This window comes from Apteryx mantelli, chromosome 13, assembly GCF_036417845.1.
Source record: "Apteryx mantelli isolate bAptMan1 chromosome 13, bAptMan1.hap1, whole genome shotgun sequence".
In the NCBI taxonomy this organism is placed as follows: domain Eukaryota; kingdom Metazoa; phylum Chordata; class Aves; order Apterygiformes; family Apterygidae; genus Apteryx; species Apteryx mantelli.
Window position 1 is genome coordinate 6,746,916 of NC_089990.1, and position 19,331 is coordinate 6,766,246.

At 43.4% G+C, this 19,331-nt stretch overlaps 2 protein-coding genes and 1 non-coding gene across 7 annotated transcripts in view; 1 reads left to right on the forward strand and 2 right to left on the reverse strand.

Moving 5' to 3' along the window:
• Positions 1-53: 53 nt before the first annotated feature.
• RBMX (RNA binding motif protein X-linked) lies at positions 54-14,903 on the reverse strand. Of its 5 annotated transcripts, XM_067304087.1 has the most exons (10): positions 14,534-14,903; positions 12,423-12,600; positions 9,009-9,134; positions 8,692-8,798; positions 3,043-3,214; positions 1,816-1,932; positions 1,361-1,475; positions 1,128-1,253; positions 949-1,052; positions 54-453 (listed from the first exon to the last, which is right to left on the reverse strand). In XM_067304087.1, the coding sequence occupies exons 3-10, from the start codon at positions 9,115-9,117 to the stop codon at positions 146-148; spliced, it is 1,158 nt and encodes a 385-aa protein (XP_067160188.1). In that variant the 5' UTR covers positions 9,118-9,134; positions 12,423-12,600; positions 14,534-14,903; the 3' UTR covers positions 54-145. The 5 variants fall into 5 exon arrangements, with proteins under 5 accessions (XP_067160188.1, XP_067160189.1, XP_067160191.1 ...); XM_067304088.1 differs by lacking the exon at positions 14,534-14,903 and having other exon boundaries at positions 12,423-12,618; XM_067304090.1 differs by lacking the exons at positions 12,423-12,600; positions 14,534-14,903 and adding an exon at positions 10,580-10,684 and having other exon boundaries at positions 949-1,037.
• LOC136993314 (small nucleolar RNA SNORD61) lies at positions 8,870-8,942 on the reverse strand. The gene has a single exon (XR_010885602.1). It is a non-coding gene; the product is annotated as a small nucleolar RNA SNORD61 (small nucleolar RNA).
• Positions 14,904-16,039: 1,136 nt separating the features above from the next.
• LOC106484757 (transmembrane 9 superfamily member 2-like) overlaps positions 16,040-19,331 on the forward strand; it is a 34,836-nt gene continuing 31,544 nt past the window's right edge. Inside the window, exons 1-3 of the mRNA XM_067304093.1 lie at positions 16,040-16,248; positions 16,627-16,694; positions 17,985-18,078. Coding sequence (XP_067160194.1) covers positions 16,132-16,248; positions 16,627-16,694; positions 17,985-18,078 — 279 coding nt within the window. The 5' untranslated portion in view covers positions 16,040-16,131. The remainder of the gene's footprint in view (positions 16,249-16,626; positions 16,695-17,984; positions 18,079-19,331) is intronic.

A 19,331-nucleotide genomic window follows, 5' to 3' on the forward strand; every position in this document is an offset into this window, starting at 1 on the left:
AGGGGAAAACTTAACAGGCAACAATAAAAAAAAGGTAAAAACAACTTTTCCTTTTAGTAGTCCTCTGGTAGTAAAGATAGAACAACTTCCACTTTTCGTTTGTTTGAGAAGTAATCTGTCTTGGTCCAAAAGTTTAAGAATGTTTTTAGTATCTGCTTCTGCCTCCACCTCTATCAGATCGGCTTCCACCACGGCCACCACCTCTGGGTGCTCCGCGGCTTGAACTACTGTATGAATCACGAGGAGGTGGATAGCCCCTTTCCATGGATGGGGGAAGACCCCTGTCTTGTCTTCCAACACGATCACGGCCACTTGAGTAGACATCACTTCTGCTGCTTGAGTAACTTTCTCGGCTTCCATATCCATCTCGTGTGCTGCCGTAATCATCATATCGACTGCTTCCACCATAAGATGGCGGGGGCCCTCGTGCAGGTGGAGCACTACGTGAGTTACCTGCAGGGTCAACGGTCAGGTAATATGGCAACACTATAAGTTATATATAACATTTTTTAATCTGAATTTACAGAATTGCTGTATTAAATGTTTACTGTTACTCTTTTGTATGTATTGAGAATAATCTGCCACGTTAAGGGTATTTAAAGTGGGGGCTGTATATCAGGCAGTGAGTGGATTTAAAGACTTTGAAGGAATGAAGACGGTGTTTATTCAGGCAGGCTCTTTACTGGGTACTCCAGAACAGCTTGTTATTTTAGAGAAGAAACTCAGCCATATTTTCCAGAGATAGTTGCAATTCTGAACTGTAGACTTTGCTTCTTTAGTTTATAGCTTATTTAATAAGATGATCAAATGATAACCAACAACTGCACTTTCACTGTGGGGGGGGGGAAAGGTATGCCATTTCCCCCTAAACATGAGCAGCCTAGTAAAAATCAGGATGACACCTGTACAAATTAAAATTACTACATGATCCTCAAAATGTATTCTTACCATAACTCTCATATGAATCTCTGTAGGAGCCTCCACTTGGATGATCTGAGTAGTCTCTGTCACGTCCACCGCCATATCCATCACGATCACTGTAAGAGGAAAGACTACTGAGACTTAGTACAAGTCAGTGGGATCATAGTAAGAATAATTGGTGTGAAGAAAAATCCAATGCTAGGTACCTATATCCTCTAGAGGGGTACTCATCACGTGAACTGGAATGACCATAATCACGATACGCATAGTCTCGTGGAGGTGGCGCATAGTCCCGTGTATCCCTGGAACTGGGATAATCTCTACTTGAGTAACTAGAAAAAAAAAAAAAGAGTTATTAGCTCTATGTCACACTAAGATCAGGGACCTTACCTGGAGAACTACAAACACTAAGTCACACTAAATTGCTAAAAGAATTTACCCATCTTTAGTGCTATAGCCATCATCTCTTGGAGACATGTAGACATCTCTTCGGGATGGCATTGGCTCTCTGCGTGGAGGACCACCATAGCTGTCTCTTCCACGTGACACAGGAGCTTAAGAGAAGCAGTTCAAATTTAAAAAGTTAGTTAGCAGCAGCCACACAGAAGACTCCAAGGCAAGTATTAGCAGACTGTTTACAGTGATTTCAAAGCTTAATCACTGTAGTCTGTCTTCATGTTATTTTATGGTTCTGCTTGTATGCTTTTAAAGCAGCACTAAAGGAACATGTTCATCATAATGCATGAAAATGATGTTTTTATGGAGAGAATTGATAAATTAGTAAAAACAATGCACCATCCCACAGGAGATAGTTATCAATAATTTACATCAGTGCCTGAAGACAGATCAGGGTGCTACAAGACTGTGCAAGAAAATAATTCAACAAGTCCTTACCTCTTCCTCCCATACTACTGCTACGCACTGGTCCTGAAGGTGCAGATCTTTTAGGTGGTGGACCTCCACTTCGCGGAGGTGGACCTCTCTTCATAGGAAGTGGCCCTCGAGAAGACCCTAGAAGGATAAGGTGTGCACCAACTTATTACTTCTGTGATACTCATCTGTATGCCCCTATAATCTGAACTGCGATAACCTGAAGTGCTGTATCATCACTGTATGATCAACAGTAAACTTAAAATTAGACCTCAAAAAAGCTCTCTTCTGTATTTTGGTCACAGCTAGATGCTACAGGCAGAACTGAGAGCATACCAGATTAACTTTAACACAGTCTAAATTCCTGCCAAGAACTGTCTTACAGAACTGATCCAAAAACCACAGGCTGTGGCACAAAGGGAGAAAGACAACTGATGTTTGCAGATCAGTCACAGCTTAGATGCTCAACAAGTTATGGTTCTCAGAAGACAGGAGCCACCTGGGAAGATGTACTAGAGAAGATCCTACATAAAGAGGGGACAGAGGCACTACATGGTCTGTGGGACCTAGTACACAGACTCTTCAAGAATGGAATTTTCAGCATTTCCAGGGTTTTTCTGCATTAGAGCTTTTACAGTTATGCCTCAGGTGCTGCTTGCCTTTTTTTAAGTGACTGTTTTGATACTGAAAAGTCTCTGAATGAACAGATACACCTTAAGTTAAAGGATATCCAGTATCAAGTATTGTACTGATCTTCCTACTTCAGAAAGCTTCAACTTAACACGCTATTTTTTAAACAACAAACAAGGCTTAGCTTCCCAAATTCCCACTAGGATCTGTAAGGATCAGTCATTTAAACAGCTACAATTTAATGAGTTTAGACCTCTTGCTAGTAAGAATGAAAGGCAGTCCCCTTTCCCTGGCGGAAGAATCACTTTTTCGACTTGAATACCAGAAAGCTTCCTTTCTCACGTGCAGGGCAGGAGTTTTGCTTTCCTTTCATAGCCAAAAGTCAAGTGGAGTGTTAGATGTAGAAGGGAATCTTCATATTTGAAAGCCTTTTCTTAAGGTGTGCTTGCCTAATCAAAAATTTGACTCAACTGCTGAGATCATATTTCACCATTTTAATAAAGAACATTGAGTGCACTATTCAGCTGTTTGATTTTTTTTTTCCAGTAGGATTATTGTCATCTTCCAATGGGATTGTCTTGTATGTTGTCCAAGTATATAATGAGATAGGTAAATACATACCCAAGTGACTCCCTCTTGAAGGTGGTCCTCTCGCGCCACTTCCGCCTCTTCCACCTCTAAGGCCCCTGGGAGGACCTCTGCTTCGTGGAGGGGGTGGCGGCCCACGCCTGCCACCACTTTCAAAGGATGGCTTGGTTGCTTGTTCCACTTTAATTGCTTTCCCATCTAATGACTAAAGAAGAAGCTGCTTTACTTATTGCTCAGTCATGTTTGTATTTCTTAAATTAAGCCCCTCTTGTTTCACTATTATAGGGCTTCCATTTTATAAAGTTAGAGCAACTCTAGAACTGATTCAAGTCTTCAGTATTAGTCCCCATGTACTCAGCAGCACGTTGGGCCTAATTTCTACAGTACTTCATTCCTGTGGTATTGATGAAAAAAATCTAGAGCAGCATCAGAAAGAACTTTCAGTCAAAACACAAGTGTCCAATGATTACGGCAGCCCCATGTCATTTATTCTGTAAATGAAATATGATTTGTGATCTCCAATTTATTTTCAATTGCCATGGACTTTTGTACCAAACTATGACTGCGCCAGTAGTTACAGGATTAAGCTGAAGATATCTTAGCTTCAGTTGGGGTTTCTGGCAATGGGGAGGCCGTTTAGTACATTTTCTTGATGTCCTGATAAAAACGGTGATCACTGAAGTATTTAAAAGTAATTTCAGCATCTACAAAGCAGACTGAATATGATAGTTCACACCTTTTCTACTGTTTCAAGTTGTGTATTAAAAAAAGGTGACTGTCACAATTTATTCTATGACTTGTGTTTTTCCCCAGAGTAGACTTTTTTTTTTTTGAAGTGGAAGCTGTTTCTGGAGTTTAGACCTGCAATAACAGGAACTCTGTGGCCAACTACTGTATCTCATATATGAGCAGGTGGTAAGACACAGTCAGTAATGCAACTTCGTTAAGCAAATTTCTGTGCAATCTGTCAGTCACCACACATTTGCTAATTAGAATAGAGCCAAGATCACAAGCCCTACAGAAGATCTGCCATTTAGGTTACTGCACTTCTATGATGGCAAACATGGATTTGCCTTTTTAGAAGTTAAATATTTAACTCAAGTATGATAACTAATGAATTACATAGAATTGTTTATTGCATTTCTTTGCTCCAGTAAATGAACAAGAACATGACTCCTAGTAATGTTTTACTCCCAACTGCTGGTAGTTGTTTAATGAGGTTTTAACCTTTTTCCTTTTCCACTGAAATCCTTTCTAGAAAGGATTATCCACTTTAGCAGCTCAAGTACTCTACCAGCACACATAGTGCTAACTACTGTTTGAAAAAAGCAGTGTATATCCAGTGGTTCAACTCAATACATTGCGAGGGAAAAAAGAGCACTAGGCAAAACCATATTGTTTTTGTCTTTGACTAAACAAAAATACTTTAGTAATGTAAGGTTCCCCAAAGAGCCTTTGGCATACCAAGCTGAAATATTCCAGGAGTGAGCATTTGTACCTATAATCACTGGAACTTATTAAATCTATTATTTTGTCATCATCTCTTATCTTAGTCATCTTTTTTGTAAGAGGAAAAAGTAGGCTTGAAGCCTTAAGCTTTGCCATCATGACAACTGTTATCCTCAATTTCACAGCAGATTCCTGACAGCTTGTCTGAATTTTGGAAACCAAACATCACCCCTTCTGCTATAGCAGGGTTCTGAGCACCTGGATGCCAGTTCCAAGTTCTTCCTTTTTTTTTTTTTTTTTTTTTTTAATGTAAGGAGGAACAGTTTTCTTAACCATTTCTATTCCATTTTGCCTTACACTTAAGCATCTTACCGAGGCAAAATACAATTTTTTTAAACTGCTTTATACAGTCTTAAAAAGCTAAGCTGAAGGTCCAAAAAGACCTTTTGTCAGGTCCAAGAAAATTCTTTTTTTCTCTCCAGTAACTAGGAAAAATATTTCTCAAGGTTTGTCCTATTTTAAAGCAAAAGGGACAACTTCATTTTATAGGTTTTCAGAACAGATAAGAAAGGTCTCATCTCATTGAAGAGATAAAACTCAGACAAGCCATCTCACAGTCAGGAATTCTCAATGGGCCCAAAGCACCAGCTGTGGGCATAAACACTCACTTGCTGGCATTTACAACCTTGATTCAGAGTGCTACAGTAGCATTTTTAATATGATCTGGGCACCATACAGTTGTATCAGCTGGTTGCTAAAAGCAGGAAAGTCTCCTATACAGATCCATTTAAGGATAATAAAGATATGATTGGCAATCATAATTAAAACTCCTGTATGCGGAATGAACAATCCATACAGCTTTGTAAGGGTGAGCCGGGGAACCTCAAACAGAATTAAAGAACTGTCCTGCAGATGGCTCCAGATTTCAACAGAAAAGTTAAATTAAGTATATACTTGGAAAGTTTTAGGACTGAGGCAGAATTTAAGTACTCCAAAGAAATAGTAAAAAAAAAGCTGGTGAGAAACTGCAGGCTGATACCACACAGGGCTCTCCGCTCCAAAAGATCACTTCATTGTTGATACTCCAATGACTCTACAATTTCTGCATGTTCCTTGACTGCACAGCAAGAGGGCTTGCACTCACCAAATATATTCAAGAACTGAAGATTGTTTTATATCAGGCTGAGCTTCTCCATGTTCTATCACTTCTGGAAATTCTTTCCTGTTGATTAGAGAAAGAACCTTCTGCAGCACTAAATGCAGTTTAGATTGTCGTTTGGATTGTAGTATTTGCTGCCAACCTCTAACACAGTCCAACTGGCTTGGCAAGTCTTCGCTTGAATTAAACCTCTGGCTCATTCAGGATGTTTCCTCTAAGGTCATATTTTCTCTTTAATTATCCATTTTGTCCTCAGGGCTCAAAACCAAAAGACCATAAAACAGCCTAACACACAAATGTCCACTTGTAGTATTCGTACTTGTGTCCAGATACAGATTTGGATTTCATGATATCAGGATGCAAGCTTGACTACCATAAAATTAAAGTTCTTCTTAAAGAAGGCTAATATTTTGCTATGTTAAAATATTTCTAAGATATCTTCTGAGCTGCTCAGACAGGTTTAGTCAGATCTGATTCTGCAGAGAAGGCAATTTAAGTGAAGGATCTCTGCTGCCGCCCCTCCCCCCACCCCAAACATTTTCTCATGGCCTCTTTCTACAGGACTGAAATTAATCCTCAGCAAGCACACTTAGACTAGTCTATGCTTGCTGCATTTTAGAATGAAATGTTACCCCCTTCCTTCCCTCCACCCAGAAAAGAACAAAACACTGGACATATGTTGTTCCCACACGTCTGCAAAGATTAAAAAAAAAAAAAGAATGAACTGCAGATTTACTCTTACAGAATGTATCCAAGTCAGTCTCTTCTACTGGCTTCAACTTTGAATTCCTTTGGAATGACAGAATGAACCAGAAGCTGGCGATACAGAACTCCTTCCCCTGGCTAGACAGGTCAACTAACTACTTACAATAAGCAGATTGTTTAAATCGCCTGCACAGTGCTTCTGCTTCTTCTCTTTAAGTGCCTGGAAGCCTAATGAGTGTTCTAATCCATTGCTGCAGAACATCCCCAAAATTCCAAATTCTGATTCATTAGAAGAACCTCTTCCGACAGCATGCCTCAAGCATCACTCCTCCTCAGATGTAGGATGCAGAGTCTGAGGTACAAGCAGCAGTTACTGTCCAGAAGGCTTTCTAAAGATGAGGATGAGAGACCACCTCACAATCATCTTCCCAGTCTTTGATATCCATGATCAAAACAAACTAAACCAACACAGAACATGCAACTGTACACAGTAATATCTGAAGCTTTATGATTTAAAGGTCATTCTTGGCCAAATCCTGAATAGGGATTTTTTCCATATACTATTTGCTGTAAGTCCAGAGCAGATGAAGATACTTTTACCTTTGTAACTTTAAGACAGAAGTTATGGAGAATGATGACCCACAAGGCAGTACTTTCTAGAAGTTCTTGAAGTAATGTAGGTGGTGCATTCCAAAACATGTAGACATTACCTCAGACAAACATTAAATCTGATTCAGCTACTTTACTAGCCATTCCTTTCCTAAAGGTTTCCAGTGTGATCAGGCACATGCCACAACATTCAAGATCCAAAACAGTTGGTGATTTATTTTCAGGTGGATTTTCATTAAGAGCTGCACTCCACAAACTTCTTGGGATTAGCAACTGAATTCCTTCCAGTCTGTCAAGTAGTTGTTAGTGCTTGAAGTTACCTTACACAAAGGTATGGCTGAATGATTACTTCAGAGAGATTCAGGGCTTAAGGACTGCAGCCAACAAGTCTTCAGTACTGCAGCAAACTACACCATGGAAGTAAATTCAAGTAACAGGAGCACCTTTAACCATATTTTGACTGGTACAGAAAGGACTTTATCTCAGTTGTCACTCTCCATCTTCACAAAAATGATTAGCTTGTTTAAAGAGGAGGCAAGTCTCCAAAGAAAGTAGCACAGATTGTTGTAAGAATGTCCACAAACACCAACAAATTAAGCACACACAACTGCAAGTCTGCTATAACTTTAAATACAAAACAAGAAAGTTTTACTAGCAATTAGCATTCACTGTGAACACTTACTGCAAGCTCATTTTCTTATTCTCAGAGTGGAACTATTCACTAAACTTTACTTACTGACTCTGCAATGACTGACATTTTTCTTTCAACTCAATATATTATGTTAACAAGACATATGGCTATCAAGAGTCTGAGTCCTTCTTAATACAAACAGTATCAGTAGAGGCTTCTTCACCTCACATGAGCAGCATTTAGGAGGCCAATTCAGTTTGACCTTAACACAACTGTTTAGATTATGCAAAGAGCAATCACAGCCTGAAATTCAAGTTAACTGGGATGACAGTTTGCACTGTCTAAAGAGACAGCACCTCTATGAAGATATCCAGCTGTTGACCATTAAGCTGCAGATTTGCATCTAGCTTTTCAAACACATGCTGAATGAGATCTCTAGAGATCACAATAGCCTATAACCCTCCTATAGGCTATCCCAAGGTTAATCTTAAAACTCTTGCTCCAAGCTCCTCTTTCAAAAAAGAGACATGAAATATGTATTTCCACTTTAAACCACATAGTTTCACTGTAGGGTGTAAACAAGCAAATTCCGTTCCTGGCTAACTGCAAAATCATTGGCAAGATGCTTCTCATACATGCCAAGCGGGTGCAACTCACAAATGTATGAAGATACCTATACACTAATAAATAGTGTATCAACACTCAGCATAGTGGGCAGGTGACAAGAAACTCCTACTAAGGGAAGCATTAGTAATTTCCAGATGCTTCACTTCCCAAGAATACCATTTACACAGTACTACAGTCAAATACTATAAAACAAAAACATTAGAAGAGACATAAAAGAATGAAGAACTGCCTACTAGAAAGCCCTCCATCACCAATTTGGGGGGAGGGGGGGAGTATAACTGACTGACAGCCAGACTTTCTTCTGATCTGGATTTGACAAGAGAAAGTAAAGTGATTCCAGCTTCATGGAGTTAGAGCAAGTAACAATTTTGCTAAGTTTTGAATTATGACTTGTCTCCAGGATCTTTTAACTCAGTGCCTTTCCAAGTTTTATCGATTTACACTACAGATCAGTATTGCTTGTCAGCAGCAACGGCAACATATGATTGGCCGTAACTCCTACCTTTCCGTTCATGTCTCTGGCAGCATCTTTTGCATCTGCTGGACTCTCAAATGTGACAAATGCAAATCCTCTGGACTTGTTGGTTTCACGATCTTTCATCAAGAGAACTGCAGATATAAAACTACACGTTACCCTTTTCTGTAGTTAGGCAGCAACACTTAACCTTTACTTAACCTTTAGGCTCAGAACTTCTTAGAGGACATGAAAGCATCATCATTTCAGATGATCAACACCACAAAATTCATCATGGCCATTTTTTTTTTTAATATATCAGTCTTACAAGTAGCCAGTAGTTTTTTGTTTGTTTGTTTTTTTACCTTCCACAATGCGCCCATATTTGCCGAATACAGCCTCAAGGGCTTTTTCATTAGTCTCTGTGTTCAGGCCCCCAATGAACAGTTTCCCAGGACGATCTGCTTCAACCATTTTGATTCCGTAATGACCTATTAAAAGCATAAAGTTGTTATTAACAAAGCATTAGACTACAACAGAGACTTCCAGACAACCCCATGGAATATAACTTCTTCTCTCAAACATACAAGCAATTCTTTTAAAGAAGATGCCAATGAAGAGCTTTAAAGTATAAAGAACAAAGTAAGAAACAATTGTTAGACTGAAGAAACTAGACTAAGTAGTGCCTACAGTTACTTCTTCGCATTATATAACTTATTTCAAATAGATTCAATTAACCTTGAAAAGGGAACCAAAGGAGAGATGGCAACAGTTTTAAGATCAAACAGTTCTGGTGGATATGAAAAACCTTCGAGGGTTCCTGTCATTTTGTCCTCAATAATAAACCTAGCATCCCCTCCCCACAAATCCTGCGGTAGATTAATCAAAAAATATACTTATTATGTCAAGACACAACCAAATAGTAAGTTTAGAGACAGCTGCTGCCAACATTTCAATTAAGCTAATTCTTTCAGTTATTCTAAGTATGTTGACACCTCGCAAAAGTCTTGGCCTAGACCACGTATCAGCCTGAAGGGACACCACCCCATCACTGCGGTCCTACACAGCAAGGCGACGGCCGGGGGAGGGGAGAGAAGAACCCGCCGAACACAAAGAAAGCAAAACCCCAAAGCTCCGGGCAAAATGCCTGGCGCCTAAGGACAAACGCTACCCACACGGCGCCAGCCCAGTGGCGGGAAAGCGCGGAGCAGCGCACGAGGAGGGCCCGTGCAGCTCCCTCCGCGCACAAGAAGCGCGGGGACAAAGCGGCCCCCCGGAGGCGGCGGGAGCCCGGCGCGGGCCGGGCCATCCCGGCTGCGCAGGCCGCCGAGGAGGCCGTGGCGCGCGCGGCCGCCTCCCTCCCTGCCCCCAGAAGGCACGAGCCTGGTTAGGGGAAGGAGGGCGAGGGGGGGCGGGGTGGTAGGGGGCGTTAGACCCTCCGCCGTCTCCAGGCGCCTCCACAAAATGGCGGCCACCTTTGGCAGAAACTCTTCTCCCTGCCGGCACCGGCCCACCGCCTCGGCGCTAACCGGACCGCGCGCCTTAACTCCACTTCGAAATATCCGCCCGGCCCTCAAGGCGAGGCCGCCGCCTCTTTGTCCTCCTCATGGAGGAAGAGGACCACGCGGCGGGACCCCGAAGAGAACCCCCCCGCACCTAAAATGGCGGCCACCGCGCCTCACGCGACGGGGACCCCCCCCGCGCCCCGCCACAGCCATGCTGTTCTTCCCACCCGGCACGGGGGCAGGCAGCCAGGGGCGCAGGCCTGGCTCCGCCGCGCCCGGCCTCGGGCCCGAAGCGGTGTGCGTGCAAAACGCAGCTCCCTCACCCACAAGCCGGACCTCCCGCCGCACTGCTGCAGAGCCCAGCCCCGCGAGGCCGCGCTTCCCACCGCCCCAGAGCCCCCGGCCTGCTCGCCGCGCTTTGCAGCACTCACCTCCGCTGCGACCGAACTGCAACTGCGCAATGAGAGCGAACAAAGGCGCTGAAGGCCTTTATACCGCTGACGTCACCGGCCGGCCGGAGCCCCGGATGCAGGCGGCGGCGGGCCCGGCAAGGGGAGGCCGCTGGCCGCCGCCGGCGGCAGCAGTGGGGGTCTCGCTGGGGCCGGGGCCTGCGCGGGCGCCGCCTCCGCAGGTCGTCTTATTGCGGGCGCGGCGCCTCGGCGGCGGGCAGCGGGCTGGAGCAACCCGTCCTGCGTGGAGACGGGTGTGGGGCGGCGTGAGGCGCGGCGCGATAAACTAGTGTGGGTTTGTTAGGTAACGAGGGAAGGCGGCCTGCAGCGGAGCAGCGCTTCCCTTTTGTCCGCGGGCATCTCAGCTGCGAGGCGCTTCAGCTCCCTTGCCTCTCTCCTTGACCTGTCTCCCAACTGGGTGCCAAAAGCAGCAGTTGTTTCACTCGGGACGCAAAATAACTCCCACAAGGGTCAGTTTAATCTTGTGAAAGTGTCTATGTGTGGAATTAACACGGTTTAGCTAAAACAGTCTGAAGGCAGTTCTGATTAATTTGGATGAATGTGCCTGTCAATGCTCCTTCCTAGGAGACTGATAGTAAACTGAAATAAGCTTAGCTAAACTAATGCAAAACTTTGTATTGTAAACAATGTATGTCACTTCAAACTATCTCATTTTTAATTATACATGAAATTCAGTTCTGGCTACTTTCTTTTATTGACTAAACCTGATAGCTGAAATGGAAAAGTTAGGAGGAAATCTATAGATATAGAAAATTGCTGTTTTCATTGTTTTAAATTGTATTGTAGCTGAACTGCTATTAATCATTCAAGAAGGCCCAGTCTAATTAACACTTCATATTTTAATTTAAAAACAGATTTTTCAATTATCTTCTTAAAAGTAACTGACAACAAAAGGGAAGTTGTCTGATTGTGTTTTCTTTTATGTGTTTTTTAAACAACGGCTTTTTTTTTGCAAATCTGTCTTTCTCCATTCTTTACCTTTTTACAGAAGATCAATATGCACTGTGAATACTGTCACTGAAAACTGGTAGCCAGAACCTAAAAATAACACCCATTCCCACTCTTTGAAAGACCCTTAGAGTTAATTTCAACAAGATGTAAAGTCAAAGGAATTGCAGGTTCCTAGAGTGTTTCAGGATTTAATGTAGCTCCTTGTTCATCCTTGTGCAGTGAGGGAACAGTGCCAGGATGTATTGTAGGTAAGCTACTTAATGCACCTGGTTCCCCTGCTGAAGTCCCATTAAGATTAACGAAGAGACTTAGAAGAGAAACTCAAGAGAAGCCCCTGATCCCAGGTTTGAATAAGAGGATGCCAGGGGCCAGTCCCCATGCATTTCTGGGGGGTTGCCCTGCTGAGGATGCCTGTGTGGTCTGAGGAGCTGTCTCTGCAGACATGTTCCTGTACTGCACCTGCATCAGCTGTTCAGGTCACCAGGTGGCTTTTCTACAGCTTTTCGAAGGGTATCTGTGCTGTATAGGAAGCAGTGCTGCCTGGTACCTTTTCAGGCTCTCACCTGTACATACTAGGATATCGGATATCATAGCACGTCTGAGGCTGTGAAGTCTCTAAGGCTGGCAGGGCTTCACAACTAACCTGCTGGGAGGTACTAAGAAAATGTTGCCCTTCCATCTACACCTACTGCCCTTCTGACCCCCTCCCACACTGTCACTTGCCCCAGCTGCATGGAGGAACAGGAGGAGGTGGGTAGGGTTGAAGCACTCAGAAATGCTGTCTCAGTTTCCTAGGCCATGTTGTCTTACAATAATCACAGGAGATAAAGAATATGGTCCAGTAGTGTATTACCTTATTCACTTTCTTAATGCATGGGGATGGGCATTGCTCACTCCTCTGTGATTTCTATTCTCCTTCGTGGTATTCTTCAGACTTTGCTTTCTGAGACTTTTTTTTCAGACTTTTCAGTTACAGACATTCAACAACTCCATGTATTAGTAAGAGCAGAAGGCAACATTACCTCATAGATCTGTTGAGAATACAAAAGAAGATAAACAAATACTTCTCCGGAATGCAGTGTGCACTTAAAAGAGGATCACCTTTCCAGCCTAGATGCTAAGAGGTTGTGGATGCTATTATTGTGCATAGGAAAAGGGAAAGATGACCTCTGATGTGGGAGGGCACTGCATGTGATAGCAATGCAGAGACTGAGGACTGGCATAGCCACTCATCCAATTATAATGTGAAAAACAAGTTCAAATTCTAGTTTCAATACAAAAAAAAATTAAACTTCATAGTTTCCTTGGTTGAAATAGGTAGTGAAAAAAGTGAATTATTAGTCACTGTAAGAAACATGCTAAACTAGTCCCCCTCCTATATATGAAGTCTCTCTGTGTAATTCTATGACCTACACTGGTGTATTTGCTGACCACCTGCCAGGTAACTGGAAATAAAAGCAAATGCAAACTCAGCTCTCTTTCTTCTCTTCTGATTAAAAGAGTAAAATACTTCATTGGTAACTTGAGGCTTAATTTTTTTAACATTCTGTTAACAAGTACTGGACATGTAGCTAGATGTGATTAGCAGCAAAATAATTACAAGATGTGGCATTTGAACATGGCTGCCCTAATTGTATTAGGGCCAAATTAATCTGTCACTTATTCTGAAAGATATCTCTCATGATTCACATCAAAACTTTGTTTCCATCTACATTGCAAATTAGAACTGTATTTCACTATAATCCATTACATAGTTTATGTACAGTCTTGCTCCAACTACAGTGAGAAAGATCTTTTTCATAGAGGATATTTAATTTCTCCCTTTCCCCTCCTTTTTTTTTAGGTTTGTAATTTGTAGAAAATTTTCCCAAATCTTCAGGAAACAAGCTGAAGTCAGAATGGAAACTTATCAGTAATGCTCAATTAAGAAAGAAGTTCAAGAATAAAGAGCCCTTACAGTTTCTTTTGCAGATCAATTTCCAACTTTGATTCTTCTGATGGGAAATGAAGATAGTAATAAGTCCTAATATTGGCCCCTACAGAATAGGAAACAAACTTGGAAGGGAGAGCCAAGGAAACAGATTCCAGGAAAGCCTCAAAAACCTTTACGTTCCTATCTAACCAGCACTGATTACTTGCCCTTCAATACTGCTTGCATTATTACAGATCAGAAAGTTTTCCTTAAGTTTTTAAGAGCAGAAAAATGCAATCAAGTATATTACTGACAAGCCCACATACATATAAAAAAACAGATCAATTCATGCCTTTTCACTGATAACCATAAAAATGAACACTCTAGGCAGAAACAGGAGAGGGAGACAACATTTCCACGAGAACACTTTATGCATTTTTTTGTAGCTTTCACCTATAATGTCACTCTCTCGAATGAACCCTGTGGCGTTTAACAACACAGTTGGATTTAAACTGCAAATCTTTCCATATGAAGTGCAGTAATTTGGATCTCCCTCATACCTAGCTGCATATTTTCATCAAACATCTCAATCTTCTAGCAAGTTCAGTTCAAATATAAATGACTTCAATTAGTTCAAATATAAATTTTTCCATGACAGCCTGTACAAAGATCAATTCTCTGGACAGCTACCAATTCATAGATATTTATAGAAATTCAATACCTTTTGTGCATGAAACTCAGATGTAGATCAGAGCAACACAAACCAATAGTTTCTGGCATGGATTTTGTCCACTGTTTCCATACTGCAACTCCATGACCTGCTTTTCCCCAGACGCCTATTTGGGGTCTAATTGTGGCCATCTGTAGTTTAGCAATATAGGATCACAACCCCCTAAGCCATAGCTGAGACCTGCCTGAAATGACCACTCAATTTCTCCAGGTTAGGCTGAAAAGAAATATAAGAATTACTGTCCCCCCCTTCATTCGCCTCGTGCTGTCCTATGGAAAGGGCAACTCGCTACTGATTGCTGAGCTGGGTAAAACGGTTTTACCTGGTGATTTTGCAGGGGTAATGCAAATGTAATGTGGGAGGTAGGTGAGAAAATGGAGAGGCAGCAGCTTCTAGATGGGTGATGCAGAGAGGAAGGTAGAGGTGTTGTCTACTCTGCGTTGACAGCAATGCCTTCACCGTAATGCGTCAGTAGGGAATATCGGTCTTGCCAAGAAGCTCAGCTTGCAGCCATCGCTTGCACTTAACCAAGCTTCTCAAACAGGTTTCGCAGCTGGCCCGCGTGCTCCTGCCATCAGTATCCGAACCAGCTAGCCCAGGGCTTGGCGTCACTGCCACAGCGCCGCTGCGGCTGCGTTGTGCTGGGAACGAACCACGGGGCCCGAAGAGCTGGTGCACATCCTGCTTTTGTAGTCTGCAGACATCACAGACTGCTGAAGCAGACAGGGAAAACGTTGTTATAGGCAAACACGACCAATTGGTTTGCATAAAATCTACTTTAATGGAATAATTGAGCAAGTTACAAGTAAGCAAAACAGCGCTGGGCGGCCGGGGGAATCTCCTGCTCCACCAACAGCGCGCGCAATCCCCCCCTCACAGTCTCCTTATATGCAATTCCAGCTCCAGGTATATGTGGCACTTCCTGTAACTTCTGCGGTTGCGCCGGCTGTTGCTAGGGGGTCTTCTTCAGCCCTCTGCATTGTGAGTGGTGACCCTCAGGTCACGCATATATTTTACAACTTTCGAAGTCGTGCTATATTTCACAGTTGTGTGACATCGCCATCACCATATTAGGCTATCTAAACTAACATTGCCGCTTCGCTAGCTCAACTCCCTTATCTCAGGCAGGGTACATGCCCCCACCACAGGATGTAGGATGTTCCCACAGATGTTCCCAAGGCTGTTTCTTACTTTGATGTAACCAATTAGCACACATCACAGTCCAGGATGTTTCAAGGCTGTTTCTCAATTTGATGTAACAAATTAGCACATATCACAACGTTTTAAATTTTAAGGCATGAAAGTCACTGGGTTTAAAATAAGGGTTCCAATACAAAATCTTGGATTTCCCCTCCTAATTTCTGAGCTGGTAAGGTCTTATTTAAGCCTTTCTCTGCTATCCTGGTGGCTAGAAACTGAAAAGCGGTTCTGGTAAGAGTCACCATAGGGGACTTTGGGGTGGAGGGGAATTGGTATTTTTTAGGAAACTGGATAGAAATAAGGAGTACGGCGGAGTGCAGCTGCGTGGAGTCAAGCGTTAGTTGGGGTGCAGGGTGAGAGCAGAGGAGTAAGAGCCATATGCTTGGGAGAAAGAGCAAGGACTGAGGTGACAGGGACACGCGGGAGCGCGGCAGGAGAGCACCGCCACCTCCCCGCCGAGGGGGCGGCAACAGCCCGCCCCAACGGCCGCGAGCCAACGGCCGCCGCCGCGAGGAGAAACCGCCGCCGCCGCCGCGCCTCAGGGCGCCCTGCCCCAAGATGGCGCCCAGGGCCTCAGCCCCTCGCAGCGCGCAGGCGCCGCGGCCCCAGCGCCGTTGTGACGCCGCCGCTGCCGCCCTCTGCCTCGGCTGAGGCCGCCGTCGCAAGGCGCAGCCCGCGGGTGTCGGGGCTCATGCTGCCTTCGCCCGTTCCGGCCGGAAGATGAGGCTGCTGGCGGCCGGCCTCTTGCTGGTGGCCCCTCTCTGCGCCGCCTTCTACCTGCCCGGCTTGGCACCCGTCAGCTTCTGCGAGGAGGGCAAGGAGACCGAGGGCTGCAAGGTGAGAGCCCTCACGGGAGGCCCCGGTGTGGCCCCCCCTCGCCACGGAAACCCCGAGCGGGGCGAGCCCCGCTCGGGGTTTCCGTGGCGAGGGGGGGCCGCCGAGTTTCCCCCTCCCCGTGTGGCCCCATCTCAGCGGCAGCCGTTGCTTCCTTCTCCCCGGGCCGGGCGGGAGGTGCTGCCGCCTCCCGCTGCCGTGCGAGGGCGGCTCTGGCGCGGCCGCGGCCTGTCGGAGGTCTGTGGTAACCGCGGCGTGCGGCGAAGTGGGCTCTTTTACACTTCTTATAGCTTCGTGGCAGCTAGCGGTACCTTCCGTGTTTGCCGCGCGTCTGTTACGCGGGTTCTCATACGGTCCCCCCCCCCCCCTTCCCCGTTTCAGTCGCTGATCGAGCTCTTTGTGAACAGGCTGGACTCGGTCGAATCGGTTCTGCCCTACGAGTACGATGCGTAAGTACATCGTGATCCGGAAAAAGCGTGTTTTCTGTTCCTCTCGGGGAAGCGGCATAATGCATAACTTGACACGCTACGCATGGGCATTGAAAACACTGCCGTGGGTGCGCAAACAGAAGAGTAAACCTGGTGCTCAGCAGCAGGAATGAAATACAGGAGGGTGCAAAGGTTGAGGGCTGCTGGCTGTGCCTCCTGACCGTCCTCGCCCTTCTCTTATTGGTAAAGATGAGGCTTCTTCGTGGGTTTCTAATGGGTGCATTTTTTGACCCCAGTTTTGGATTTAGTGTAGACTGCTGCATTTAAAAGTCCTTCCTGTTCATCAAGCCTAGGAAAGCAGGAGCTTTGTGTTCCTTGCTTGTGGCAAATAGAAGAAATCGGAAGAAAAGTCTTTGTTACTCCCCTTTTTCCTTAAAGCTCCGTGTCTAATTCTTGAATGCTTTTTCTTTTTGATTCTTGTCTGTGAAAACTGTTACCTGCCTTTGGGGATAGTTGTAGGCTTAATAAACAATGATACATAATTAATGTGATTGTGAGTCTTGCTGTTGAGCGTACGAAAGAGAGAAACTTGCCAGTCTTGTAGCTCTTGCTATGTGTAACACAGCAGTGACAACAGTGGCAGAAAGACTGGGGAGTAGCTCAAAAAGCCAACACTGTCCCTACTTGCATTAAACTTTATGGAAGCCAATGAATTTAGGTCTGTACACTGAGGAAAGATACTTATTCACCAGTGACAAGTGGACTTCTTTTTTCATAACCTACAGCTACCAATGTGTAAATAATGAAAATCCAGAATGGTTACGTTCTCCCATAGTCAGCTGTTTCAGTGCATCTTGCGATATGACATGTTAATATTAAAAGTACTTCCTTTCTTTGGAACATGTTTCATGTTAAATACTATTTATAAAGACTCTGCAGAGAAAGGGGATTAGTTCTTTTTCTGATTTTTTTTTTTTTTTTTTTTTTTTTTTGGCAAGAGGAGAGAACAGTCCTTTGCATTATTGTTTAAGTTGTCAATTGAAAAGGGTGCTTGGATTAAATGTCATAGGTTCCGTTAAAAATACTTTAGCTATCATGCATCTTGATCAAAATTGATATCAAAATAGAATTGCTTCAATATAGCATATACCAAACTTCTTTGCACAGGGAGTCAATTTTTTACTAACAATGGCCGATGCACTGAAAGAAGCATGAAAAATGCCATGTTAAAGATATAGCTTAAGAAATTGATTTAGGCGGATATTTACAGTTTTCTATCAATTAAAGGTAATCTTTTCCACTTTTTTTCAGTTTTGACTTCTGTCAAGATACAGAAGAAAAAAGGCCATCAGAAAATCTTGGACAAGTGCTGTTTGGGGAGAGAATAGCATCATCTCCGTATAAGGTTATTTTATCCTTGAACATGATCCTGTTTAAACTTGACAGTTGTCATTTTGATGTCTGTAATCTTGTCTTAGTATGTAACTGAAGAGTTGATGATTGTCCATCTCTAATAAAAACAAAAACAACCCCCCCCCCCCCCACCAAAGACATCTTATGGTGGCTAATTAAAGTTAGGCAGCTGAGCCAGTAATCATTCTTCTTTCCTATTTTTCTGTGGTAGAGAAATCCAGCTAAACTGTATGTGAAACAGTTTTTGAACAACTGGGCTTACAGCCTAGTGTGTTAGGTAATCTGATACTATTAGATTTTTAACTTTAAAGAAGAGGCTGTAAACTGGTGGTTCAGGCACTGTTTCTTATACAGTTTGGTTGTGCAGCTTCCAGGGTGGGAAGGGGCAGCTAAATTGGGGTTCATCTCCAACTTCTATCTGCTTGCTCACAATTAACTTCTGTTGTCTAAAACTTAATTTTTCATTGTTGATGCATATCACTTGATATCTTCCATAAAATAAAAATACAGAAGCATTTTATAGATCAGGTATAAAATATTCTTGCTTCTCACGCATTGTATTAACAATGACCAAAAGCAGAATCTCTCAAATGCTGGCCAGTTGAAATCAATTTGGGGAACATCATTGGCAGTAAAGGAGATATGGTCAGACCGTGACTTGTGAAATGCTTGAAAGCCCTATGCTGTTCAAGTGCAGTTTCCAGGCTGGGATTTGCTGGTGAAACTGAAAACTTGGCTGTGTTTGTATGTGAGGGTTGCTAGATAATACAAATCTCTCTGAGGAAATGAGGCAGCAGAGTTTCCAAGTCTATTGCTGCTCAGTCATAAGGGACCCAGTTACATCTTTTCATAGGACTGTTAAGGAGGTGATGCCTCTTCCCATGTGTAGACTGCTCCTAGAAGTCTCTGCTTCCTTGACTTTTTGAGCTAATGTAGTTTTAAGTCTGTGGGCCACAAGGTGCTTTTAAGTATGTAGCATGATGAATCATTTGGGTTAGATACCCATTGAACAGACTCTCAAGCTTTATAACAGTTACTTCCTTGAAATGGCTACACACTACAGTAATTAAAAATGCTTTGTTATTGTTACTGCTTAGGCCTTGACTATGTCAGAGTTTTCAGTCATGTTTTATGTTAGCTTACTAACAGCTAAGCTTTAACCATGTTTTAGAATGCAAGTTTGATACACATACGTGAACACCTTTGTGTTAGGAAGTGTCTGCACTTGAAGCACAGATGTTGTGC

Bases quoted from the DNA above. Each gene is read 5' to 3' on its own strand.
- RBMX (XM_067304087.1), bottom strand. From the start codon at position 9,117: ATGGTTGAAGCAGATCGTCCTGGGAAACTGTTCATTGGGGGCCTGAAC. The intron at 1,476-1,815 runs GTAAGGACTTGT...GCTTCTCTTAAG, and splicing joins CAGTAGTATGGGAGGAAGAG to CTCCTGTGTCACGTGGAAGA. The intron at 1,254-1,360 runs GTAAATTCTTTT...TTTTTTTTCTAG, and splicing joins GGCTATAGCACTAAAGATGG to TTACTCAAGTAGAGATTATC.